Source organism: Uranotaenia lowii, chromosome 3, assembly GCF_029784155.1.
Source record: "Uranotaenia lowii strain MFRU-FL chromosome 3, ASM2978415v1, whole genome shotgun sequence".
NCBI classification, from domain to species: domain Eukaryota; kingdom Metazoa; phylum Arthropoda; class Insecta; order Diptera; family Culicidae; genus Uranotaenia; species Uranotaenia lowii.
Window position 1 is genome coordinate 94,028,011 of NC_073693.1, and position 27,895 is coordinate 94,055,905.

At 33.4% G+C, this 27,895-nt stretch overlaps 1 protein-coding gene across 3 annotated transcripts in view; it reads left to right on the forward strand.

The window, feature by feature from the left end:
- LOC129757967 (uncharacterized) overlaps positions 1 to 27,895 on the forward strand; it is a 152,165-nt gene that overhangs the window by 40,335 nt on the left and 83,935 nt on the right. For all 3 annotated transcript variants that reach the window (XM_055755384.1, XM_055755382.1, XM_055755383.1), the window contains exon 3: positions 7,682 to 8,015. In XM_055755384.1, the coding sequence (XP_055611359.1) occupies positions 7,682 to 8,015 (334 nt within the window). The remainder of the gene's footprint in view (positions 1 to 7,681; positions 8,016 to 27,895) is intronic.

Below are 27,895 nucleotides of genomic sequence, written 5' to 3' on the forward strand. Positions count from 1 at the left end.
GAGTTTTTTGCTTCGTTTACTTGAAATGCTTAAATTTTTTTTCATTGATTGTCCAGATTATGCACGTATTAAAAATGTAACATTGCTCAAAGTAATAAATGAGTAACGAAATTTTGAAGTAAAGCAGGTCTTTTTTTATTAGGCCGGAACAAATTTGAAATCCTTCTTTTGCCACTTGGATTTGAAACATCACAAGGGAGAGAGGGATAGTAAAAGTAAATTCACATTTCAAATAAATTGGAAAAAATGGACGAAAGCTTGCCTGCAACAAACTTGTATACAATCTATACAATCTATAGTGCACAAAATCGAAAAATCAAGATAAATTAGATCGAAAATTTGAAAAAAATAGCAAACAGCAGGATACATAATTCCCATCTTCGCCAAACTGTTTGCTTTTTCAACTGTTTGAATTTTCTAATAATTTTTCAAATTTTAGTTTAAAATATCTTAAACTCTAATTATTCCCCCGATTTTTGGGAAAATCGTAGTGACAAACAATAATCATATTTTTTCCGGAATAATAAAAACTCATTAATGCTGTTTACTTCAGATTATCCTGATCAAGATTGTGTAAAATATTGATTTTTTTAATGTAAATCAACCATCCTGAACATTTAAAACTCTACAATCAATAACTAAGTTGGTAGAATACTATTTCTGGCCTTAGTGGTACAATCAGTGATGAGAAGTTTTATTAGATTTTTCAAATGAAATAATAATCAGTCTGTTTGTGTCATTCCAACTCTTTTCTTTTAATTTGTAGGTACCACTTTAATGTCTTCTACAAAGTTGTATCCAGGTTGTTTGCTATTAAATCGTGTTGTTGACACATGTCGTTGGATTAACGCTTTTAAGGTAAGACGAGCATTTTCACAGTGATTAGTATGATTTTGTCTTTGAAAAAACCATTTAAAAGGTTAAAAGCCTTTAAAAAAATAAATTGTTCTAGAGCCCCCGGATGGATTATTTCAAGTTTGGGCTCAAATGGAAGGGGAAAATCCCTGCTTTCGAATGGTGCAAACATTAGCGATGCTAATTATCGATTAATAAAATGATTCCATCAAAGAAACCGTGATATGTTTTCATTATCAGATTTAATTTAATGAGTTCTATTAGAACTTTATTAATAAGGTACCCATTGAACTGCCTAGTTTTTTTCGACACATATTGATCTTTAATCAAACCTTTTAAAGCGAAATATTCGAATTAAATTTAGTTTCGGTTAATTTAATAAATAATACTTTTTTTTTATTTTCGTTTATCATTCATATTGTGATTTTGGCTGTGAAATTTTTAGATATTTTTGAATAAAGGGAAAGTTAGGTAAGACGGAGTTAAAATCGCTATAGATATTGCCCAGTCTCCATTCTCCATGCCGATTAGTAGTTTGGGTAATTTGTTGTCTTAGTAACCATTGCATTGGTATTCGAAATTTTCTTTTAACCTTCCAAAGTTGTTCGCAAAATATCCGTTACGAAGAAATTTTGGAGTTTGATTTCGTTCTCCTGGCTGTAAATGTTAACCTATTTTGATGATGTTATATTCATTGTGTAGGTAATTTATTGTAGTTACTAAACATTCCAAAATAAAGTCGATATGTATAACAAGGTTATCAGAAACTGGTTCAGAAAGTAAAAAGTCCGAAAAATCAATGTTATTTTTAAAATACTCATAACTTCTGACAGCTTTTCTGTATTCAGGTGTTTCATTGATGTTTGAAATTGTCAAGAATCCATCTATCCGACAAGATATAGACATGTTGGGATCCAATGAAAGTTTTGACCGCTATCTCAGATCTTCCGGTAGAAAAAAATCTTAATTTAAAAAAAACGACATCCAATGCTGGCTTTGCTTAGCTGTATTTCACTACCCAATGAACCGATTTTCAAAAATTAATTTTTTTTTTGACGATAATTTAATCATTATTTTCATAGAAAATACTTGATCTGTAAATTTACTCAGTTCTTTGGTATTGAATGATGATAAAGTTGTTTGATGAGCGCTTCGGGTCATATTGACCCGAACAGCTTTGGAGGGTTAATACAGATTTCATAGCTTTCTAAAACATGCTTGCAAATAACAAAGTTTCTGAGTTATGAAAATAATTTTCTTAGTGTGATAAGATAGAGTCCTACATTGTTCTACAATATTGTAGAACCTAATAATTCATGGAATTTTGTTTATTTTTTGAAATCAAAGTTTTATGGCAATTTGTTTTCATAAGGTTAAGGTGGTCTCACAAAAACAGTTTTTTCGTTACCGTAATCCGTGGTAATATTGATCACTTTTTTCAATATTTTATTATTATTTTTTCTGTTAAGGCGAATGTGGCATGTTTCAAATTTTTAAAACCAGTATTGGACTCCTATGAACGTAAAACATGACTGCAGAAATTTATTAAACTACTTTAAATTTGATTTAAAAATCGATTTCGTCTATGTTTTGAGTCTGATGCTCTGGGGTAATATTGATCAGTCTCTATTTTCGACGGTTTAACGAGTTTTCCTGATCATAAAGGATAAAAAACACTTTCATAATATTTACAAATGCTTGTTTATAAATTTTACCTCGCTTTTTAACGTTTTCTTTAAAAAAAATTATAATCGAAAAAAGAACTATAATCTATGGTGCATACATTTAGGGGCAAAAATTAAATTATTTGCTAAATAGTTTGAGCTACAAAAAAAATGAAATTTTACCTTCACACATTCCTGTAGGCCCTCCCATTATTTCCATTTTAATTTTTTCTTCAAAGTTAATCAGTCGATAGGGTTCCTATCCATTTGTCCAATACGGTCTTACTATTGGAAAATGTTCTTATTTTTTAAGTATAGAGAATTTATCACTAAATGACTATAAAAATAGCACTTTAAATATACAAGTACAAAGGAAAACAGTTGTTCTTTCACTTTCAACAACCGGTTTGCTTCTAAATGCTTTTTGGTATCATCAGGAGAGCTGTTTGTTTGCGAGCCTTAGAAAACATAGATATTTTAGGATTTTAAAATTACATTTTTACTGACAGAAAAAAATTCCAAATACAAACCAAATTTTGCATATTTGATACTCATGATACTCAAAAAATAGGCTTTAAAATTTAGATAACAGTTTTCAAAAATTCAAACTATAGACTAAGTTATTGATGATAACGTGGGAAAGTTTATTGTTGGTCAAAGATACCCCGGTGATCAAAGTTACCCCGTTTTACGGTATTTAACATTTTTTGGTTGAAATAAAATTGAAATCATACAAAAATGTTGAAATTTAATTATGGTCGTTACATCATTATACACTTTGAATTTAGAACGTGTAGTAGCTGCAAATTCTTCAGGAATTTTGACCGAATATTCTAAATTTCGAAGAATTTTATATTTCCGTTTTCGAATTAAACCTCTTTAAAAATTGAAATCTTGAGTCTTCGGTCGAAAATTGTTAGTCGATATAATTGGATACCTACTAATTAACATTCAAACACACGTTATTCATTTGGCTTTGGACGTATTTCACTCATTATTTCTTAAAATCAACTAAATTGAGTATCGTGAAGAATCCTTAACCGGGAAACACCGAATTTGAACCAATTGATGTAATCTATTATATAAAATTCTCTTGTAACGGTGTTTGTAGTACTACTCCTCTGAAATGACCCAAACGATTCGAATGAAATTATTTTTAGAATATTCTGTAGTCATGCGAATCGGTTTATATCGAATAAAAACAACACAAAGTCGCATCAATTGTCCATAATAATTAAATTTGTAGTTTTTTAAATAAAATAAAAGTCATGGCTTCCATTTTTTCGAGATTTTTTTTTTCTTTGGGCGGTTTGTTTTTCGTCTCCAAGGTCGAGGCGTCGCGAGCAGACGTCGTTAGAAGATAGTAACCATGGCATAGCATACTGATCAGTGAGAATATTTTGGCGCGTATTTCTCAACCAAGCATATTTTCAATGCAAGTGGTGGCGATATGAAGCCTTGATGTGTTTTTTTTTGTTCTTGATTCCTAACTCATTTCTACAGCACATGGTTATGAATGACGCTTAGATGTGACTCAGATTGACATTTTGCTGATCGAATAAAACATACACAGCAAATTTTTTTTTGCTGGAAACCAGCAAAATTTTGCTGGTTTTTGTCCCGCTGACTTTCCAGCAAAATTTCCAGCAATTTAAATTGCTGGAAAAAACAGCAAACGTTAATGCTGGTTTCCAGCAATTCAAATTGCTGAAAAATCAGCAATCCAGATTACTGGAAACCAGCTATTTCTTTCAACACAACCGGCTGTATTTAGTATCAAATTTATATTTTAATTCAAAATTAAATTTTGAATACTGGCTGTGCATATAATAAGCAATAAAAACAATTATTCCTCCCGTTTTTCAATAGGGATATATTTATTTCCAGAAACACGATATTTTTTAAAAATATTCTATAACACCGGCTGGGCTGGCAGCTTTGTGCCAAAGTGTTGATCGCCACCTGTAAAAATAGTTTTGATAAGAATATTTTAGAGAATATCTATCTGTCCAAGAAAAACTCACCCTTAACTTATTATCTGGTTGCTAGAATATAGAGGAAATTAAAATAATTATATTAATTTAACCAAAATTCGTAAAATAGAATCTCACCTTGCTTCAGCGTACGAAAGAAAAACAAACTCCAAATTGACAACTCGATTGCTGATTTTCCAGCAAACTAGATCAATTGCTGGAAAGTCCAGCAATTCGAAAACCGATTGCTGATTTTTCAGCAAAAATGACAAGAACACAACTGAATGCTGAAAAATCCAGCAAATCGAAAACCGATTGCTGGTTTCCAGCAAAAATTTGGATTGCTGAACGTTTCCAGCAATTTTTTTTGCTGGAAATCGAGGCAAAAATTTACAGTGTAGGTATAATATTTGTTTTGCCAAAATCTGAAATTGAAAAGTCAGGCATCCATTTTTAGAGATTTTCTTTTCTTCGAGGGGTTCGTTTTTAGTTTCCATGGGCGAGGCGTCGCTAGCAAACGTCGTTGCATGATAATAGTAACCAAAGCATACTGTTCATTGATCGCTGGAAAAATTTAAAAATTAGGCGCCTATTTCTCAACCAAGTACCTATATTTCTTATGCACGTGGGAGCGATATGCAACCAAGATGTGTTTTTTTTTCTTGCTTATTTGTACACAGCACATGGTAATAAATGACGCCTATATGTGACACGAATTGATATTTTATCAATCTAATCAAAATCATTGGACGATTTCAAATATTAAAACCATTTTTGATTCGTGTTTATTTAAGTAGAAAATTGTTGTCCAAAAAATATGAATTTGGTAAAGATAAATATGAAATAATGTTATGACACTTTGCGGACGTTTGAAAATAAGAAATTGGGAAGCTTTACATTCAATTTCGTATAATTCAATACGTCTAGAACGCTTGACAAATTAACTGGACAAGAGTCTATTATATTCTATTTTGTTTATTTATAGAGGATTTTAACCAACTTGGTCATTCGTAATCTCAACAAGAGTCTGTTCTTTGCAATAAATTAGATAGGATTGAAGTTTTAAAGGCCGAATGAACTATTTGATTTTTCGCAAACGTAAATTGAAGTTATCAATAAAATAATCTACTTTTTATTAACAAAAAGTGAGGATATGCATTTTCCGGAAGAATTTTCAATTAAGAAAGTAGACTAGAGCAAGTGCAAACTATCAACTTTTACAAAAAGTGTATACAATATTTCTTCATCTAAAAATTGTTGGGCCAAAAAAAAAATTTGATTGAATAAACTTAACTCTTTTTTTAAAATTATTCACCATAAAACTGTTTACACGTTTACTGTTTGTTAACACACAATTCAAGTACAAACTTATCATGAAAAATGTGTTTTTGTTTTACATATTTTGGCTATATAGAAGAGACTTTTGATTTACTTTTTGTTGAAAAGTTTTTTTGGGATTGATATTCCAGGGGCAGCAGATTTTTAGGAAGAACTTTTAGTATGACCTGAAAGTGTTAAAAACAATATTAATTCCTGTAACTTCTTAGGTGGAATAAGTGAAAACGCGCCATTTAGCAATGAAACATCTACAATTAAGAATTTTATCTCCAAAATGACCAGAAAGGATATCCCGAGTGTTGAATCTGAAGCGGATATTCAAAATTATTATAAAGGTCTTTGTAACTCAAGGTCTTTTGGTTGAACAGCATTCAGTGAAATCGAAGTGCCAAGCATTAATTCATTCCGGAGAAAAACTTTGGATATAGCAGGAAAGTTGATAACACAGACAAACAAGAACAAGTATTAAATTCATGTTAAAGTCTTTTCACTGACGCATCTGAAAAATACCTATGTGTTTTCACTTGCCCAAATAAATGGGACAAATGTATACTTCGATATTTCTATTACTTTTTCCAGAGAATATGAAAGTTGAACTGTGGTGATATTCGTTAGGATTTGACCGGTGTTACATTTTTGAAAATTAAAATTTACAGTAAAAAAGACACATAATTTTATTAAGATTTTGTTTAAATGATAATTTCCAGGAAACAAAATGAATTCATGAAACCATCGAAGCCTGAAAAGATTATTTCTTTTCGATCTATTAAATGTAAAAAAAATGCTTTTCAATTAAATGTTATTAAATCTTAAAAATATATCATAATCCTAAATGAAACCGCAGATCACCACCAACAATGTTCAGGAAATTTTGAAATCAGAACTGCTTCAATCAAAATCTTTAAAATAATGGATGAATATATCTAAACATATGTTTTCCTCTTTTCAAAACTAATCGTTTCTTTGATTCATTGTGTTAAAGTTCAAAGGAATTAATTTGCATTTTTTGTTTGAATAATAAAAAGGAATTTGCAATACACAAAATCGCCAGATTTAATGCCATGTAAGTGCTGTTGGGGAACACTTTAAGTTGAAATGTGTAAAGTCAATAACTGAGGTATCAGGCGAATCTTTTTGGAAATGATTTTGGTGAAAATATGGATTTTAATTCAAACTGCTTCGAAGGATGAGGATGGTGAATAGAAAGCTGTTTGAAAATGGTTAATAAAAAATCTTTTCTTATATTTTTTATTTCTTCAGCACTGAAAAATACACCATCCCAAGCTAATTGGGAGCTGAAAGCGCTGCATTAGGCAAAATATTCGGCAAATACTCCAAAAATTGTCCCGATATTAAAATTAAAAAAAAAAAGATTCATACGCAATATATTCCAACAAACAGTTATTTATTGAACAAGTTACAAAAATTGGATTTTTAAAGACCCGTTGAGTTTAAATTCTTAGGTTTAATTTTGATAGAATTGAGCGGGACGATTCGAGTAAAGCGAAAGAAGGGAAATTTAAAGAAAACTAGGAAAAATAGAAAATGGACGCTAAGTTGAACATGGTAAGACGAAGTTTACCGGGTCTGCTAGTGTTTCTATAAGAAACACATATATCAGGATAATTTCATTTATATCATTGTAGTTATTCTTCTATAAACTGTATGAAAAAATTATGCACAAAATGCAGCTCACATCAAATCGTTTCCCCCAATTATCTTAGCGTCTTAGCAGCATGCTTTCAAAAGCATGTGCTCACTAAATTTGCGCCAAATCACATTCGATGTTTCCAATATTGTAACCCAGATGTAACCCTCGCTGAAAAGCTTAATTTTCTTTCTCGCCCCCAGATGCTTACCTGCAGCAGGCGAATCCCGCCCGGTACGACGACAGCGGTTTCAAGTGCATCCAGGACACCAACCTGGGGCGGGATCGAAATTCGCTCCAGTTTTGGGACTTTGTGGAGCGATGGCGTGCCAACCGGGCGCTTAAAAAGCTCAGCGATTCACCGGCCGTCGCACAGCTGTTGAAAAACGATGACGGCGGCGCCTCCATCACTACGGGAAGTGGAAGTCATCATCGGCCGCGGGGAGGAAGCGGTACCGGCAATCTGCTGAATTGCTCCTCTAGCGGTTCCGATCCGGCAGTGCAGAGTGGCGATTCGGACAGATCGGACGTAAAAAGGTTAGTTGGCGTTAGGCGTTGGATTTTTTTTTTCCGAAGTACGCTTCGGTTCGGTTCGGTATTCTGTAGTGCCTCTGCGTAGTTACCTGACGCGACGGTTGAGCCGTTTGAGAAGATAATTCTGGGGAGTTCTGTGTTCTGTTCTGTGGGGTAACATTTTCTGGAAGCCGGTTGAGTCTGGTTGAAAAAGTGCGCGCGCAATCGCGGATTTAAACTTTGTGGCTATAAAACACTCAAAAAAAAAAAAACATCTCCCCGGGGCAGCATCCATCTTCCATTGGCTTTCGGAGATAGTAAACACGTTGTTATCAGCAAATTAGGAGAATTTCTACCGTGAGATGTTGATTTTGTTTGCATATTCAAAATAGCTGCAATGTGGTGAAGAGTGATTTCATCTTTTATATGTACGTCTATCGACGATGTTTGCTATCCAAATGGCAACGGTTTTCTAGCATCCAGACATGTGTCATCAACTGAACTGACAAATAACTACGGAAAAAAATGTTTATCAATTTTTATTTTTTTAATAGGTTTTTGTGAAAATTAACGAGTCGCCTGATATTTATTATCCCTCCACACAACGTGGTTTGCATAAATACAGTTAAATTTACTTATTTACTAATATAGTGAAATCTGACTCACTAATGAGTACCTTCTAATTAAACACTAACAATAATCAGATGAAGAATTTTGAAAAGATGCATTTCCAATTTTTCGGCACTTTTCTGACCGCCAACTGGAATAAAGTTACCATGACACAAATAACAAATTATAAAATTTTAGAAAAGAGATCAAAACAGTGAAATATAATTATATCAGTTGATTCATGAAAACGTCCTTTATTCAGCAAAAATCACTGGCATAAAAAAATTATTCAAGGAGGTTCGATTTTTGTTCGAAAAATAGATCACATACACAACAAGGCGTAGGTACGTATGGTACCTTTAAACCTAGGTGAGGCAAATAGAAATTCGCTGCAGGATTTTTTTTTATTTTTCGACAAAAACTGAGCAGATTTTTAAAAGAGTTGTAATCGATTAAGATGAAAATTCTTGCCGGAACAAAACGAACCCAACAACACTATTGTTTTATTTATAAGGCATGCTCAGTTTGATGAAATTTGCAAACCTGTGCAATGAAAAATTTTCTTAAAGACTTAAAACAAGTTTTCATATTGATCATTTTCAAGAAACGAAACTTGTTACCCACTTACCGGTCGGTGATTTGATCAGACCAATTTGACATTTGAGCGATTTTTTTTAGAATTTTTTTGCTCTGTTTTCCAGCCCTGGCGTCAAATTAGAAGCAGTTTCTGGTTGAAATTGCTATTTCAGCGTTTTAGTTCGTTGTTTGAAACACTTTCGTGATATGCGATCATATATTTTCGTGTAGTACTTGTCAACTGTGTGTCAGTTTTTTACTCTCATTTGATTTACAATGAGTAGGCAGTTTTCTGTGAAAAAAAAACTTTATGATAACAGTTCAAAGCCGCCAGCGCCATAATGTAATGATTTAGAGTTGTTTAAAAATTTTATTGGTTATGATTTTAAGTTCCTCCCTGGAGGAGGTGCCAAACAGCGGTTTCTTTTAAATGTTGCTCTAATTAAATTTTATGTAAGTAATTTGAAAGGGATTCCTTTATGTTGTACAAGTTGAAACTTTTTAAACACGAACAGTAGCAGTGTTGTTGTTACCACTTTCTTTCTGCTATCAAGGCATTGAAATATTGAAGTAAAAATTATAGAAGATCTAGAAAAGCGCTCTAAAAGTTTGATATAAATAAACGCTAAATTTTATCAATATTTCTAAAACGCTTAAAGTGTAGTTATAATCTGATTGAGTAGGCCCTTGTAAAGTGCTGCGAAAAATCAGTGATCTCATGTACGAAATTAAACGATAACAACCTGGAGGCAAGGTTGCCGAGTTCACAGAAACATCTGTAATTTCTCAGAATTTTGAGCAAATTTTTATCACAGAATCTGTGTCACAGAACACAGAATTTTGAAAAATTCACAGATTTCACATAATTGTTGAATTTTGGAAGGATTTAGATTTTTACTTAGTAATTCAGTAAAGTATTATAGGGTTGGTAATTTTAATTGATTTTACTCAATTTCAATGTAAAAAAGACCCAATTTATCATGAATTTTCAATGAAATTGAAGGAAAAAGCATCACAGAAAACCATCACAGAATTTTTGGATAGAATCACAGAAAGTCAGATTTTTTTTTCTCTAAAACACAGAATTTGTTTTCGGCAACCTTGCCTGGAGGGCATATACAAATCGTGCATCTTGACAGACTGGGTAGTGCCACAAATGGGGGAAAAAGGAAGTTAATTGGTAAATGGGACAGAATTAGTTAGTTACGAAATGAAGCTTGATCTGTAAACCACGACTTGAACGACCTGAACTTTATCCCGGGAATACTATGGTTCCGTAGTTCTCCGCGTTCCATCTCTTGGCGAATCCCAACAGTAGGAATGCTGCTGAATGCTTTCAGCATCCACGTTATCAAACGAAAGGTAATAACTCTGAAATTTGCAACTCTCCGCCTGCAGCATGTAATTTCAAGTTTATATGGTCCAAGAATAAGAACGACACTTGATTCGTAGAAGAAAAAGAAGCAGTTTCGTTGAGCGAAAATAGTACTGATACAGACCCCGTTCGATTTTGGCAACACAAAATTTACGGGCGTGTTGACGAAAACGAACGGGGTCTGTATTTTGAAAGTTAATGGAGACTTGATTCTTTTTTCGGAGGACCCAAACCTTTGGCAGTAATTAAACAAAATGAACAGATAAAATGTTCATTGACTATTTTTGGCAAAATTTCCTTTTTTTACACTTTATAAGTCTTAGAAAAAGAAAATTCTAAAAGTTTTTCCATAACCCTAAAATCATAACATAGTTTAAGGCGAAAATACATTTTTTTTTTACAAAATCAATCATAAATCTAGTTTTCGATACCAAAAGTTTTACTTTAGGGAGAAATGTAAATAACATGTCTACTTCAAGGCGTTTTAAAACTTTACAAACAGAAGGGGAGAACGAGGATACTTGATCTCTGGGGATACTTAATTCCTTGGCTATATCTCGAAACTGGAAAGTTTTTCAAAGATCTTCTTGATCAAGATGTTTTTGAAAAATGTGCCAAAATGGAGCAAAACAGCTCAAAAAAATTTAACAATTCACTTTTTGAGTTATTACACTTTGTTCGAAAAATTTCATGAAATGTTAACGGAAGATTTTTTTCCTTCCATTTAAAATGTTTCTCACATGAAAAAGGTAACAAAAATATTCATTTTAATATGTCAATCGTTAGTGTATAATATGAACTTTTCAATGCCATATTTTTGAAGCAATGGCAAACTCTCAATTATTGTCCAGAAAAAGTTTTCTGAAATGTTCATTTTGGGTTTAATTGATCCAGGGGCGGTCCTAGAGCTGGCTGTTGGGGGGGGTGATTTTCCAATTTTCAAAAATCAGTCAATATGAAGGAACGTTAATAACTGGTGAAAAAACAATCATTTGAGTGAGTGAAAGGAGGGGGAGGGGTTGCGGGGGGGATGGTCAGTTGCCAATGAGTCTACAATATAAGCAGCACACTGCTTCTCCTTCCCCCGTGAATTGCACTGAACAACAGGTATTTAAAAAAGTATGAAATTATAGATGAATAATGGAAAATTTATCAAAATGTCTCTATATATCTACTCATTTCAATATCCTTCTACAAAACTTACACATCCTTTTAAAAATTAACCAGCGAATCTATATTATCCACTGCGAAAAAATGTTGATAATTTTTTTTTAATTTGTAGGTATATCTAGGTATTTTAAAATTGTCACTTTAAGAGCCCTTTAAAGAATTTCTCGTTATAAATGTAATTTTTTCAATGAAAATAATACATACGTTGTTGAGAGATGAAAATGTAGAACAAAATTTCCAAGCTACATATCTTGATTTTTTTCTTGAGCTTCCAAATATTAGAGCATCGAGGCAAACTGATTTTGGAAGATTTTTGCGACTCAAACTCGATTTTTTGTCAGATTTTTTTCTCCTTTCTTATTTTCTGGCATTTAGTAATTTTAAAACTTATCAGTTTAGAGTGAAATCGATCAATGAGAAACCTACATGAACAACAAAAAATATGTAAAATCTTTTCATGATCCTTTATTCATTCAACGATACAGATAAGAGGGAAGAATGCCTAAAATTGACAAATTCCCGAAAAAAAAAAAATACAGATTTCGTCTAGATAATCTGCGTATTTTACAAAATGGGGAAAGATACTTACTTCTATAATTTTTTCTCATGGTAAATTACTCACAGTCTTAATGAAAATTTATCTTTAAGTTAAAACCTTTTTTTTAATCTTTTTGATATTTTACACTTTTGCTCAAATTCACAATTTTTTTTCAATGAACCTTGTAGGTATATTCAAAATTTTTACCGGAAACAAGAGCTGATAAAAAAAATACAAATTTGCATTTAATGCTCCTAAATAAGTTGAAATCAGTTTTCAAATTCTTTGCACCTCGGAAAATGTGGATTTTGTTTCCTTGTGTTTTAGTTTTGAATGCAGATTGTGGGTTCTGGAGATGAATTCCTATATATTGAAACAACTTTTATAAAAACTTTTTTGTTCCTTTTTGGCTCTAAAACCTCACAGGGAACGCAAAAATCATAACACGTTATCTCTTTTTTCGATTAATTGTTGCTGAAATCTCAAGAGAAGAATTTTTTTTAATTTAAACTCTTACTATGAATATTTTATATTCGATTTCTGTTTGGCAGTACTTGTAGTTTTTTCATGGTCATCCATAATATGAATGTTTGATATGATACATTTTAAACAGTATTAAATAAAATCAGATTTGAAATTTAAATTAATGTTTTTGAATTTTGAATTTGAAAAATTGAGGGTGATAAAAACTCGCGAAAGAGAATTTTTACTGTGATTCAGAACCTGAATTCTTATTTTGCAATAAGTCATGAATCTATATATATATAAAGCAATTTCTGTATGTTTGTTTGTTTGTTTGTCCTCTATAGACTCAGCCGTCTTTGGAGCTAGAGGTCCGAAATTTGGCATGGATGCTCATTAGGACTAGGAAAGATGAAAAATGTTTTCAGATTTTCGGATGACCCCTTCTGAAGGGGATCGTCCATAGAAGACAAATACTATTTTCGCGATGTTGACGTTATTTTTCGTCGGATTGTGTTGAAAATTTGCACATAAGTGTTTCGAAAGACGACCAATCTATTTCAGGTGTCAAATTTTGTGCAAGAGGTTGGCCAAAGGGGTCGTCCGTATTAACTGATCGCTGTTTTCGCGATATTGACGTTATTATACATCGTATTCAGATGAAAATTGGTACACAATAGTTTTGAGTGCAATCGATTTGATGTATCAAATTTAGTGTGAGGGGCCGGCAAAAGGGGTCGTCCATATTAACTTTTCAATATTTTTGCGGTATTGTCGTTATTATACATCGGATTGGAATGTAAATTTGCACACTGTAGTTTTCAGGGACGGACAATCGATTTCAGATGTAAAATATTTTGCCTGGGGTCGACAAGAGGGGTCATCTATATAAATTAATTTTTCACTGTTTTTAGCAATATTGACGTTATTATGCAATGGATTGCTTTGAAAATTTGCACACGGGAGTTTTGAGGAACGGTTAATCGATTTCAGATATCAAAGATTATATAAAAGGCCACCGAAAGGGGTTTAACCTTTTTGGCAATATACCGTTGTTATGCAACGATCAAGTTGAAATTAATACACGGGGGGTTTTCTGGACGGTCAATTGATCCCTAATTTCATTTAGTAGCAGACGACAGGAAAGGTAATCGTCCAATATTTTTACAATTATTACTTAACAATGAATTCAGAAGTGTATCTGGAAAATGCTTGGCAATTGACAAACTGTTCATGACATATTCCAAGTTGAAGGCGAAACGGAGTTCGTATGGGATCAGCTAGTTCCTTATAAAGCTTAGTTCTTTTAGAAATGGGACACTTTCTTTTGCTGATAACTCTTTTACGTGTAATCGTACATTCAAAATTTTGACAGTATTTTGTTGCGTGTTAAAAGTACTAACAGACCTATTTTTTTCAAAAATTTTTATTCACTTGTTTTTGAGATTTTGACGATGCAAGAGAAAAAGAAAAACATTGTTTTGCACAGTTTCCTTAAAAAACCATCATTTTCAAATTGATAGCTGACAAAACCGTTGATTATTCAAAGAATTACCGGGTGTAAGTGGTGGAAAAGTATGCAAACACTGTCAAAAATGTCAACAAAGTTCAAATCAAGCATTTTGGTGGAGCACATGATCGACAACTACGGTTAAGGGTCATTAGGGAAGTCAAGTGTCATATCAAAATTTTTAATTTTTAATATGCAAAAAACTAAGTGTAGATCGCTGAAATGTCCAGCAAATTTTTTCTCCGATATGCTGAAAGTGATGCCTCGTTATGAGTCATGCAAACCTAATCTCAAACCACAAACTTTTGCTAGTTCCAGAGCTCGTAAGCTGTATAGCAGGTACCGAAGCTATGAGACAGATGATTTCTGATGGACGACAAAACTTATGAAAACCCTATATCAAACAAATTCTAGCGTTTGAATCCCATAACATGTGTGCTCGTGGTAAGGTCCCTAGCATATTAAATAATGTATTTGCTGGTTGTTTTGTAGAAAATATAAAGATAGGCCAAGATTCTGCTCCTGTAAAAAAAAACAACAATTTTAAATTATTGTTTTTTTCTGTTTTTTAAAGCCCAAAAAGAGTTATCTGATGTATACTCTTCGCAATCTACAATCTTTACTAATCAATTATACTTTGATATTCATCTCATGATGGATTTACTTCGTTTTTGCATGGTTTTACCAGCAGAAATTCTATTAAAAACGCTTTCAAGTGGCTCGAAAATAATCAAGTTTTGTTAATTTAGAAACAGCTGTATCCCCCAAAATGCCCTCAGTTTCTATCAAAAGAGAAGTATTGAACCAAAAAGTATCAGAAATTGAAGGAGAAGGATGCAGTCACCTAGAATACCGATTAGACGAAGTAAAAGTTAAAAAAAACTTATCAATATCATGACTAAAAAAAAGTGTGCGCTGGCAGATAGGGAATACCAAGAAAAAAGTAGAAATTTTTCTTACAAAAAACGATAAATATTTTTTTCCAAATTTTTTCATGAATTATAATAAGATTACCATCTTTTCCTTCACAGAAAGTATTTTGAATAAACTAATGGTTTTTGAGATACACGCATTCGTAACTGTCCCATTTCTAAAAGAACTAAGCTTTAAACGCAAGTGAAAAATAGCATTACTTTAGATTTTTAAATTAGGTTAGCATTAGACATCTGATATGACTTTGAAAGGTTTAAAAAATCTCAATAAACCAGCTGTAAACAAAAGAAAAAAATAGATTTTTAAATTCAAATTTAAATTTGTATTTCAGATATGTATTTGCTTTATATTCTTAAAGTAAAGTTATATTATAATGATTTTTTCTGATTCTGAATTGATAACTTTCCTTCGATTTAAGAAATATTTTGAAACACAAAAAAAAATCCTAATGGGAAGCTTTTCGCTGCTCAAAACTTCATCAAAAATGAATTTAATCCGGTATCAACACTTCTTTATTACGATTGAGTTTGTTTATTGAAATATTGGTGACTGAAAGACAAAAAAAAAAAAGATTAGAAAGTTAGAAAATTGAAGTCATACGTTTCTCAAACGCCTACTGTAAAACTGAACACTCCGATGGATAACTTGACTAAAATTTAAATTTCTTACAATAAAGGCAATTTAACACTTCAAGGTCAAAGGTCTTTTTACTTCTTAGAACGACCAAGATCTGTTAAACCATTAAACATGGTAGAAATTTCTAAAAATAAAGAAAATTGAAAATCACATGATTCCGTACGTTTAAAGTTTAAAGATTTTTTTATTGTTTCCTTCTAAATCTGAGCAAATAGAAAAAAAACTGCATATTGAAGGCAATGTATGATGACAGCAGAACAAATATTTCAAGTATTTCAGTGTTATAACCATATTCACCCCCCTATATGACTTTTTCAAATTTGTCATTTCATTAAAATTCAAAACAAAATCATGAATTCAAAAGCTCTGAATTTGAACCACATATTTTAAATTTATGACGATTTGCTCGTGTTAATTTAGGCATATGAGGGAAATTAGTCAAAATTTAAAAAAGTTGTCTCTACATTTCATTAATAGCTAATTCAAAATCAAAACTCATCAACACACTTTGGTTGAGTTACTTATCAACAAAAGTTATTTGGTATAATTCAGTACAGGGAATCGCAAGTTACAGCTGCTTAAGTTTGATGGTCCGACTTTTTTCAATATTGAGCCTTTTAAGTGATAAATAATTATTTTGCTGAAAAAACACCCCCACGGAGTGGAAAATTTTGAAAATTTAAAAGCACATCTACTAAGAAAAGCTCCAACTTTTTATAGAAATTCGAGCTTTTGCGGGTATTTTATAAAGGTTTTTTGCCGCTTGGGGGGGGTGATCACCCCGATCACCCCCCCCATAGGACCGCGCCTGAATTGATCTCTAGAGTTCAAAAAGTATATTTACTTTTAAACAGATCATGCCTATTGCAAAGTACGGATTTACTACTTTTCATATTAAAAAAATATTTTACCAATAAAAAAGCTTGGCAAAAGAATCAAAAAATTGATTTTGTCTAACAATTAGATTATAGCGCCTTAAAGTATGCCATGAATATAGGTTTCCATGAAAATATTTTCTTCGCCGTTTATTATCGATGGGGCTATACTTCCTAACTTTTATAAAGAACCGCAGTGAACTTTTATCTATTTAATGTTTAAAAAATAATCACAGCACTTTGCATCCTTACCTCAGAGAAACTTTAAAATTAAAACAAGTTTTATTTCATTTTTTATGTAACTAAGCCATAATCAAACCTTGTATTTTTTTTTATTTTTTTGTATTTGAAAACTTATTAATTTTTGTATTTAACAACAAAAGATAACAGTATGTTTTGGTGCCTATGACTGATTTTGAAAGATTTTGAAAATTGAGCAGTTTAAAGTAAAATCGATATTTCAAAACAGAAACCGGATCATGACATTCATGAATTTTCTTAAAAACTTCTGGTTTCTTATTGTTTATTTATTAATGATAAATGTTTCTAGATTCAAGATTCCTCAGATCTCTTGATTGTGATTAATTAAAAAGTCTTAATTTTTTTTACAATTCGGAAACGGATATATGCATGATAACAAACGGAAGCTGTTAATTTCATCTTTTCTACTACGTTTCTTGAGGCATCAATATTTATCGATAAAAGCGAGTTTTGTACCTACGTAATCGGTGATTCTGAGGTATGGACTTTTAGACTGAGTCGATTTGGGGTCGTTTCGCAGAATTTGATTCTTCTGTGGAACCAAGCCTGCTAATGGCTATTGTACCAATTTATAAATCCTCTAAAGGAAATTTTCCGCTGAACATCTTTGTCCAGAACCGTCACTTTGTATCTTATTAGGCATCAAAGTTGTTAGCTGTTTAACAGGGGTATGTCTATTGGCATTGAAAAACAATAAATTCAATTGACATCACTGCTGGTGCCTCTTGAAGTATTGCATGAAAAAATGTCATGCAATACCTCGCTAGGCACCAGCAGTGATGTCAATTGAATTTATTGTTTTCCAATGCCAAAAAACATGCCCCAATTCAACACCTAATAGCCTGGTGTCTTACAAGATACGAAGTTACGGTTTTCGACAAAGTTATCCAACGGAAAATTTCTTTTAAATAATTAATCAATTGGCACAAAACCCATGAGTAAGCTCGGTTACACAGAAGAAACAAAAGAGATGCTGATTTTTTAGTACAAAATATCCAATTTTCCCATTCAAACCTCAAAGTACAAATTCACTCATGTAAACGGCACTTAAAAACTCTGTGAAAAATCATTGATAAAATTTGAATCAAAACGAAGCTTTTAAGATCCCAGTGTTTAAAAAATTCAAAAATGAACCCAGTTTTTCCTCAAACTTGTTAGTAAAGGATTTACATTTGAGGCTTACCTATCAATACGGCAGTCCGTCATTTTAACGGGTTCGTAATATTAATTTACCATGAAACATCGGTTCATCGTTTCTAAAATACAAAAGATGATTTTGTAGAAATTTAACATCCAGAATTCGAATCTGGTATTATTTTTATCTATGAGCTCTAAATAGTTTTGGTAATATGACAGTTCAAAGATAAAAAGTACGTCACAGGTCTAATTTTGAAAATGAGATTTGCTCGCGGGCCAAACAAGTAATTTTTTTTAATATTAAAAGAAAAAAATACTCTCTAAAAATTCAGAATTTCTGCTTATGCCTGCCTCAAGTACAGATTCATATTAGTAAGAAATTTTTGTTCCATGCTTTTTTTTACAAATTTTTTCAAGCGGTTTGAAATGTTCATTATTAAATCCATAAATGTCAAATCGCCGCCCATCTCCAAAGTTTTTAAGTTCGCTGGTCTCCCTGAAAAAAAAATTGTTGCTGGTTTGCAATAAAATTAAAAAAAAAACACCACATGGAATGGAATTGTTGAAAAATTGTACCGTGCATAAGCTCTCGGCATTTATTTACTTACTAAATCTACTTATAAGCACGGACGTCTTGAACTCTTTCGAATTGAATCTCAAAATAAACCCCATTTATTTGCACACAGAAAAAATATCATTTTTCAGTTAAATTATTCATATTATCAAATTTTGATTTTATGTTTCTATCGAGAAAATCATCCATAAAGAGGATGAAAACGTATTTGGTTATCTGTAATCATTGCACCTTTTTTTTAATGAAAAAGTTTGTGAAAAAAAACAATTTCATATTCAAATATGTGGTCCTTCTGCTAGATTTACCAAAACCAAAACGGATCTGATAAAAATCTTGACAAAAATGTTACCCCGCTGTAAATTCTAAAATTTTTTTAAGAAGACTTTACCAATACTAAGCTATTTCATTATTTTATAATTATTGCTTTAACTATTGAAGTTAAGCAATAAAAAAACAAATTTTAAATATTTACGTACCAGTTTGTGAATAATAAGCAAATGTTGTAAAAATTTAACTTGATATTCGATGTTTATAAAACAAAAATATCTTTACAAATAGTTCAAGAGAATTTTAAAATATAATTTTGATATTGATGTGAATGTGGTTCAAAATTTTTTTAAAGTTTGATATGGTTGAGTCCTCACAACGCTCAAACAACTGTACAGATAACACAAGGTAACAAAATTTATTATTTCTGAGGTGCAAAGACTTTAAGCGCTCATTTTTTAGAGATAACTCTGGAAAATAGGTAAAAACTCATTAAATAATTTATGCACTTTTCTGGCAAACTTAAGAACGTTTCAAAGATTTTAATAATAAAGGTTTTAATTCAATGAAAAACTTTTCAGAAGCCGCGTATTATTTTGTCTTCTGAGAAAAAAGCTACAGTAGTTTTTTTTTGTCAATTTTGCCCAATTCTGCAAAAATACAATAAATTTGGCGAAATTAATAAAAAAGATTTCAACCAATATGAATCTTTGGTATTTTTTAAGCATAAGTCAAATCGTGTCAATGTCTGTAAAATAAGTTGTTAAATGAGTTCTCCAATACCAAATACTCAAAGACTTTGTTGAATGATGATTGAAATAGTAGTGATCTGATCTATTCCAAGTTTAAAAATCGTAGGATCTAATTTATTTAAGCGTATCTCTGAAACGAATAGCTAAGCAAGATCTGAATCCGTGATTGAATAAAGGATATTAAAATCAGCTTTCAGTTTTCATGTAGGTTTATTAATTCATTTATTAGTTATCAAAGATCGATTTTACTTAAGACTGATCAATCTTAAAACTTTCACACGTTATATCACAAAATCTAGAGGTAATAGATTAAATATGAAAATAAATTTGTATTTAGGACGCCACAATCTTAGACAGCAAAATGCTGTTTCCCTGTGAATATGTCAAATATTTTACAATATTGAGAATTTAAATTTTCTGATTGTAATTGTAATTGATCCTTTATTCAGTGACCGTAACATTTTTGTAGAATTACATCAAAATCAAATCAAGGAGATTTCGCTGACTTTCACTTCAAATGAAGTTGATGAAGATTTTGGTACAGTTTTTTTTTCAAATAATATAAATAATCAAATTGACGGGTTCCCGTATAAATAGGACCGTAAACCTAACGTAAATATTGGCTGATTTTTTTTATCTGTGACACTTTACCACAGGTTGTTTTATCGGAACTATTTTTTTTAAATCTCAACATATGATCGTTGGACGTTTGATTTTTGTATCGTGTTGCATTTCCTCTGCCTTACATTACACCTCGAATCGCCAATCTGTCAGTTCAAAATAATTACGTCTCCCATTTTTCTGCTAGGCTGTTTGAAAACACTAAATCCACGCAACTTGCACTGAATGGTGCCTCCTAGTTGGTACATGGTGGCCGTTTTGCAGAGCAAGTAACACTATAAATAACCCATGCATACAACATTTCTCATACTCCAAAGTTCGCCAAAATAGACAGACAGCCGCGAAACAAACAAACAGCTACTGTTTGGACAAAACCCACTGCTGGCACTGTTGGTTTCGTCTATTTAGCTGTTTTTCAGCTTGTTAACGGTTTTTTAATGGCTGCATCGTAATGTGATTATTTTTTTTAATTCGTGAAGGGGAAGAAAAATATGCGGAAATGTGACGTCTAATGATATCATGATATTCTTTTCGAATATAACATCCACGTGTCTAAACAGTCATCAGCCGAACTAGACGAACGTGTGAAGTAACATGTGAAAAAGCATGTGAAAAGTTCACCAGGTTAGTGAAAGAACAAATTCGAAATCACCAATCAGTCATAAGAAATTCCTCACCATTGCCATTGTATGCAAGTGAGGAAGACTTAATGGCTAAGTTTTATTTCATACGTGTGGTGCATGTACGTAAACTTTGTCAAAGCATTGCACAGAATGTTCTATGGAAATTGATGAACGCATGTTGAATTTGCATTTTCTCGAATGTTAATTCAATTGTAATCACGTGTATCGACCTTCGGTGATTTAAAATTATTTAAAACATTTGATACAAAATCTAAAATACAAAAACATTTACATACAGGTTTATCTATTTTGAACACTCAGGTGAGTTTTCAGAAACAATTACATTCAGAAACCCAAGAACAACTAATTGGGACCTATATTTGGAGCATCTTGCTACTTAATTTCATGGATATACACCTGAAATTACTACTCCTCTTGAGTTGGATGAAGTGGTTGCAGAAACCACCGAAATTATTTTGAATTCTTATGAAGAAGCGTGTCCCTTACGAACGTTGAAATTCAACAAAAACAGTACACCATGGTGGAACTCAAATCTCAGTAAATTACGAAAAAACTGCAGACGCTCTTGGAACCGAAGGCGCACGGAAGGTTTTGATGCTTTCAAGTTGGCTCGCAGAGCTTACCGGAAAGCAACAAGAGCTGCCGAACGCTCAAGTTGGCAGAACTACTGCACAAACATTTTAAGCTTGCACGAAGCAAGTAGGTTAAATAAAGTCTTAGCCAAAACAAAAGATTATCAGGTTTCATACCTTAAAACCCCTAGTGGTGATTATACATCAAACGACGAAGAAACATTAAGTTGTCTATTCAATACTCACTTTCCAGGATGTGTTGATCAAGATTCATCGATAGAGCCTGAGTTCTTTTCTGGAAGTCTAGATTCCTTGCATTTTGCTCGGAAAATAGTTACTACAGAATCGATCAAATGGGCAATCGATGGTTTTGCTCAATACAAATCTCCTGGAAGTGACGGTTTATTTCCAGTTTTGCTTCAAAAAGGTTTCGATCATTTCAAACACATATTAAGAAAAATAATGATAAGCAGTTTTGCTCATGGATATATTCCTAAACTTTAGCGGCAGATAGCCGTGAAATTCATACCTAAAGGGGGACGATCACGATACGACGAAGCCAAAAGCTTTGGTCCTATTAGTCTAAGTTCATTTCTATTAAAAGCACTTGAACGTTTAATTGATCATCATATCAGGCAAGAATGCCTTGTCCAACATCCGCTTAATGCGACACAACATGCATACCAAACAGGAAAATCAACGTTAACTCTTCTGCACAACGTAGTACCTAATATTGAAAATAGTTTTTCACAGAAAGAATCATGCCTAGGAGCATTTCTAGACATAGAAGGAGCATTTGATAATGTCTCGTTTACATCAATAATGGATGCGGCACTACTTCATGGAGTGCCTAGTGTTATAACTAACTGGATTAGCGCAATGCTAAGTAACAGGAATCTTCATTCGTCTTTAAGACAGGCTTCAATAACAAAAGTTAGCACACGTGGTTGCCCACAGGGAGGTGTACTATCACCTCTTTTGTGGAACCTAGTTGCAGACGGCTTGTTGAGAAAACTCAATAACCGTGGAATACCAACCTATGGATTCGCAGATGATTATCTTCTGCTGGTAAGAGGTCTGTGCATAAGCACTTTATTTGATATAATGCAACAAGCTCTGCGCTCTGTTGAACGATGGTGTTCTCATGTAGAACTTTCAGTTAATGCTCTAAAAACTAATATTGTTTTATTTACTAAAAAACGTATCACCCGCGGGGTGCGCCCTCTGCTGTTTTATGGTTCCGAAATCACCGTGTCTAATCAAGTTAAATATTTGGGTGTCATTCTTGACTCCAAATTAAACTGGTCTGATCACATCGAATTTAGAATCAAAAAAGCATGCATGGCCTTCGGACAATGCCGACGTGCAATCGTAAAAAAACTGGGGACTCAAACCCAAACATATTCACTGGATTTACTCCACAATAGTAAGACCAATTCTGGCCTATGGGTGTCTAGTGTGGTGGCAGAAAGGATAAGTTGCAACAGTTCGGACTAAACTAAATCACCTTCAAAGAATGTGTCTTTTGGGGATGTCCGGATCGTTCACTACAACTCCTACTGCAGCACTAGAGGCTCTGTTTTCTATCAAACCTCTAAACTTGTTCCTAAAACAGGAAGCCTTCTCATGTGCTTTTCGTCTACAGGCAGTTGGTCTCTGGCTGTCAGGAAATATCGAAAGATCATCGAGTCATACAAATGTGTGGCCTGAATTAGTTAGATTAAACAAGTTTAATCTAGCGCCAAACGATTTAACACTTTCGAGTAGTTTTCCCTACATGGGGTTTAAAGTCAAATTTCCTTCTCCTCAAGAATGGTTATCAGGTTTCGTAGAGGACCAAATGTCCTCTCATATTGTATTCTATACTGACGGTTCATTATCAAACGGCCGTGCAGGTGCAGGAATTTACTGTCACGAGTTGAACATAGAATATGTTCAACCTCTAGGAAAATATTGTACAGTCTTTCAGGCTGAGCTATATGCTATTATGTATGGAGTGCAAATTGCACTTCAAAAGAAGATTATGTTCAGAACAATTTATTTCTGTTCAGATAGCCAAGCAGCTATCAAATCACTCAGTGCTTCCAGTTCTAGATCAAAACTGGTAATCGCATGCCGGAAAGCAATCGAAGAACTTGCTGAAGGCAATGGATTAAACCTTCTATGGGTACCCGGACATAAGGGAATTTTTGGAAACGAATGCGCCGACGAACTCGCTAGAGCTGGGTCGGAAAAGGAATTTTACGGACCAGAGCCGGCTGTCCCAATATCACCATGTTGGTTCAGAAACCAAATTCAAACTTGGTCCTCTAACCAGCATGAACGATACTGGGAAGAGTTGGACACTTGTCGTCAAACTAAATTATTTTTAGAAAAACCATCTCCAATCATATCGAGTTACTTATTAACTTTAAATAAATCTCATTGCAGCATCTTGATCAGAGCACTCTCCGGTCATTGTAAACTCAACTATCACATGCACAACATTCAGCGTGCTGAATCTCCAGTATGTGGTAGTTGTGAATCAGATGTGGAAGATCCCTTCCATCTTATATGTAACTGTCCCTCATTTGCCAGACTACGTTTTCGTACTCTGGGATCTTACGCTTTAAGCGAATCTGAGTTTAAGAAATTAAACTTAAAAAACATTCTATCATTCCTTACCGAATGTAGAAAAAAGCTTTAATGCTAATAATCCCTAGTGGAAAGGCTTTATGCCATCTTAAATAGATTGAATTTATTTCTTCCTTTTATAGGTTTTTCAGGTTTCTCAGGTAAATGATGAAATCTTGGATAAAAAAAGGCTAGGTACAATTTTCCCGTATGTTTGGATAACGTGCCGCTATTAAGCCTACCCCCATTCTGATACCTGATACCTGAACATGTGAAAAAGCATGTGAAAAGTTCACCAGGTTAGTGAAAGAACAAATTCGAAATCACCAATCAGTCATAAGAAATTCCTCACCATTGCCATTGTATGCAAGTGAGGAAGGCTTAATGGCTAAGTTTTATTTCATACGTGTGGTGCATGTACGTAAACTTTGTCAAAGCATTGCACAGAATGTTCTATGGAAATTGATGAACGCATGTTGAATTTGCATTTTCTCGAATGTTAATTCAATTGTAATCACGTGTATCGACCTTCGGTGATTTAAAATTATTTAAAACATTTGATACAAAATCTAAAATACAAAAACATTTACCTACTCGTGCACTTTCCGTTGACTTTTCTCCTCGGTTCGACAAAAATGGTAAATCAAACCGTCAATTCATTGATTGATGAACGCGTCGGGGCACCCTTTCCGCACTTGTGCAATAGTTGTGGCGTCAGATTGTAGTTGAGGTTTAATTGCTTCTTGAATCACACCCGTCGTCGACCGGATTGCGCAGCGTCTACAGAATCAGCAGATGCTAAATATTACGTCCGCGGCAATCTTCTCCAAACAATTCATTGATGCACCTATTTAGTACACTCACTCGCTGGGCAATAGAAGCTCTGAATTCTACTAAATGTTGTTGGGCATGGGACTTTGGGTGGGATTGAACTAGGAAAGGGGCGTTCGATTTATACATAACAACTAACCGTAACCGTTAACAATTATGAAACTATCGACCTGAGCTACAGGCTAGAACGCTGCAGACAGCTAAGGTCATCAGTGCCAATTGATCGGTTAAGGAGAAAACCTGTGAACGGAAACACGTCAAATATCGGGTTTTGCTTCTGTTGGAGTTTGGAGCCGGTCGATATTCTATTTCGGAAGCGGGAATTGTAAATTGGAAGAAGGAAAAAAAAACTAGCGAATAAAAACAAATTGGGTATGCACTGAGTTGTTATTAGTGTTTTGTGTTCAAGATTGAACGTCATAACACGGTTGTTAACTGCACTAGTTCTCTCCTTCGGTATTTTCTATGAATAAAAAAAATTGTAGTCGTACCGCGATAACGTCAATGAAATACTTTGTGGCTTATGGACTGAAAACAAAAAAGATTATAAAACCGTTTTGCTTGTAAATAGCATGTATTTACATATTAGAAAAAAAAATGTTTTTTTTTTCATAATGCAATGCATTTACTTTAAGTGATGTACGGTATATTGGTAAAACATGGTTTTTTGTTGCACTGATTGTTATTTTTTTATTTTTTAACCTTATTTTCTCAATAATTATCAACTTAGTTTTCTTATTAATTTTTTTTTTTTGGTAAAATTTGATAACTGATTAAAAATGGAGACAAACTTTGCATGCCAATTAGGGTGTGTTGAATTGCAATTTGCTTGAGTTTCAAAACGCATGAAGTCCTCAATGATTCCTTTTAAGTCAAAACGGACGAAACAAAACATCTGCAGATTTTAAAAAAATAGATTGGGATACCAGGATTTTGATTTGATATTTTGTACCAAAAAAAGACGAAAATTTATTTGGAGAATGTCAGTTGTTTAATTATTCCAAATATTTTGTTCTCACGCCCCAATATTGAAAAGTGCCCCAAATTTGTATGGTAAATTTAAAACTTGTGAAATGTTATGCACTGCTGACAAAAAATGATTTTGGCCTAGTGCAAGGTCCCATGCTGAATATGGGCCAGATCGGTCCACGGGAAAGTGTCGCTCAACGAGCAAGTTGAAGTTTGTATGGGATTTTGAGACACGTTGTTCGGAAGGAACTTGAAAACCCAGTTTTTTTTAAATAAATCTGATCACTTTTAGCTGACCTCATTTCAATATGGTTTATCTTTGCTCCACCGGGCGCAGCTGCGGACAGTTTGGCAGGTTTATGTTCTTTGGAACAAAATGGCCAGAAAAGTGACATGATGCCAAATCTGGCCAAAATAGCGGAGCTTCGTCGTGCTGCTGCAAGAACGGCAAAAGGCGCTTCTCGAGGCACTCAGATTTGTAGATCTCGCCATTTACTGTGCTCATATCTCAGGCCGCAAGAGCAGATGGCCTGCCAAACGTGATATTTGGAGGAGAACTTCGACATTTTCATCTTCTTAAATTTGTCGTCCATATTGAACTTACTCTTGCCGGTGGAAAACTCCAACCCCGAAATTTGCTTAAAATACTTATCGTCGTCCATCAGCATAGCAGCCATATTTTGTCAGTATCTTCTCTTATTTAGAGCTTCTGTGCCCGAGTTTTAGCCGTCGATTCTTGCCGCTCATCGCGGTTTGGGAAGTTCTGTATCTTGTGTGTATGTAGTCCAGCTCTCTTCTTAGCATTCTGGACGTAGTTCTGCGACATGCCGATCTTTTTAGCCAAATCACGGCTTGAAACTTTGGGATTTGTTTTGATCATCCGCTCCACCTTTCCCCCCGTCTTTTTGTTCTCCGGTCCCGGTTTTCTTCCAGCTCCTTTGCCGTGGTCCAACGTCAACCGCTCTGGAACCGCTTCAACACTCTGGAGACGGTTAAATGGTGAATGTTCAACATTTTTCCCAACTGCCGGTGCGACAGGTCAGGAAATTTCAGGTGTATGGAAAGAACTTGTTCTCTCGACTCGCGTTGGTTCACCTCCATTTTCATTGAATCGAAAAACACGACTTCGAGTTTGACAGCATGTAAACAATACACATAAACGAGAAAGTGTGCAAAATTTGGTTGATTTTTACCCAATGGTAAAACAGTTATGCCCTGTTGAATGTGTCGCAATAATTTCGTGTTCACTTTCAAAATAAATTCTCTTTATTTCTGCTCTGAACAGAGATATAGTTTTGGTGTTTTCAATGAATATTTTTGCGAATTCTACAACTTTGTAGAAAAAAAATAAAGCTGTGTCTCTTGAAAGAAATATTAGAAATTTCATTTTTTTTATAGTAGGTTTTATAGTAGATTCTTATAATTTTACATACATACCTTGAAAGAAAAAAGTGGATGGATGCATTGGGGAGATTTTAGACGATTAACCTTTTGAATAAAGACTGTGTCCTACGAAATGACGAAAAAGTAGGGGAATATAGGGTAACGGACTTATTTTGGACCAGGAGACCTATTTTGGACCACATTATCTAGCTCTTTTATGAAGCAACTAATAATGAAACAAATTAGTACACAACAACAAGTGCTTCAACTATATCTGTTAAAAAATTCCACGATATGATGATTTACAAGAGAGCTAGACAAGGGGGTCCAAAATAGGTCCTCTGGTCCAAAATAAGTCCGTTACCCTATCACTTAGTTTTTGCAGTTTTTAAGATCGATTACACAGGGGAACAGCATTTCGAGGCCTATGTATCAGAAACTGATTTTGGAAGATTTCGGCTTCCTGAATTCAATACATTTGTTAGATTATTTCTATCACCTTTAGTTTTGGTGAAATGGCGTACGGAAATTTTAAAATTAATCAGTTTTGAGTGAAATCGATATTTGATAACTAATAAACTTACAACCCTACATGA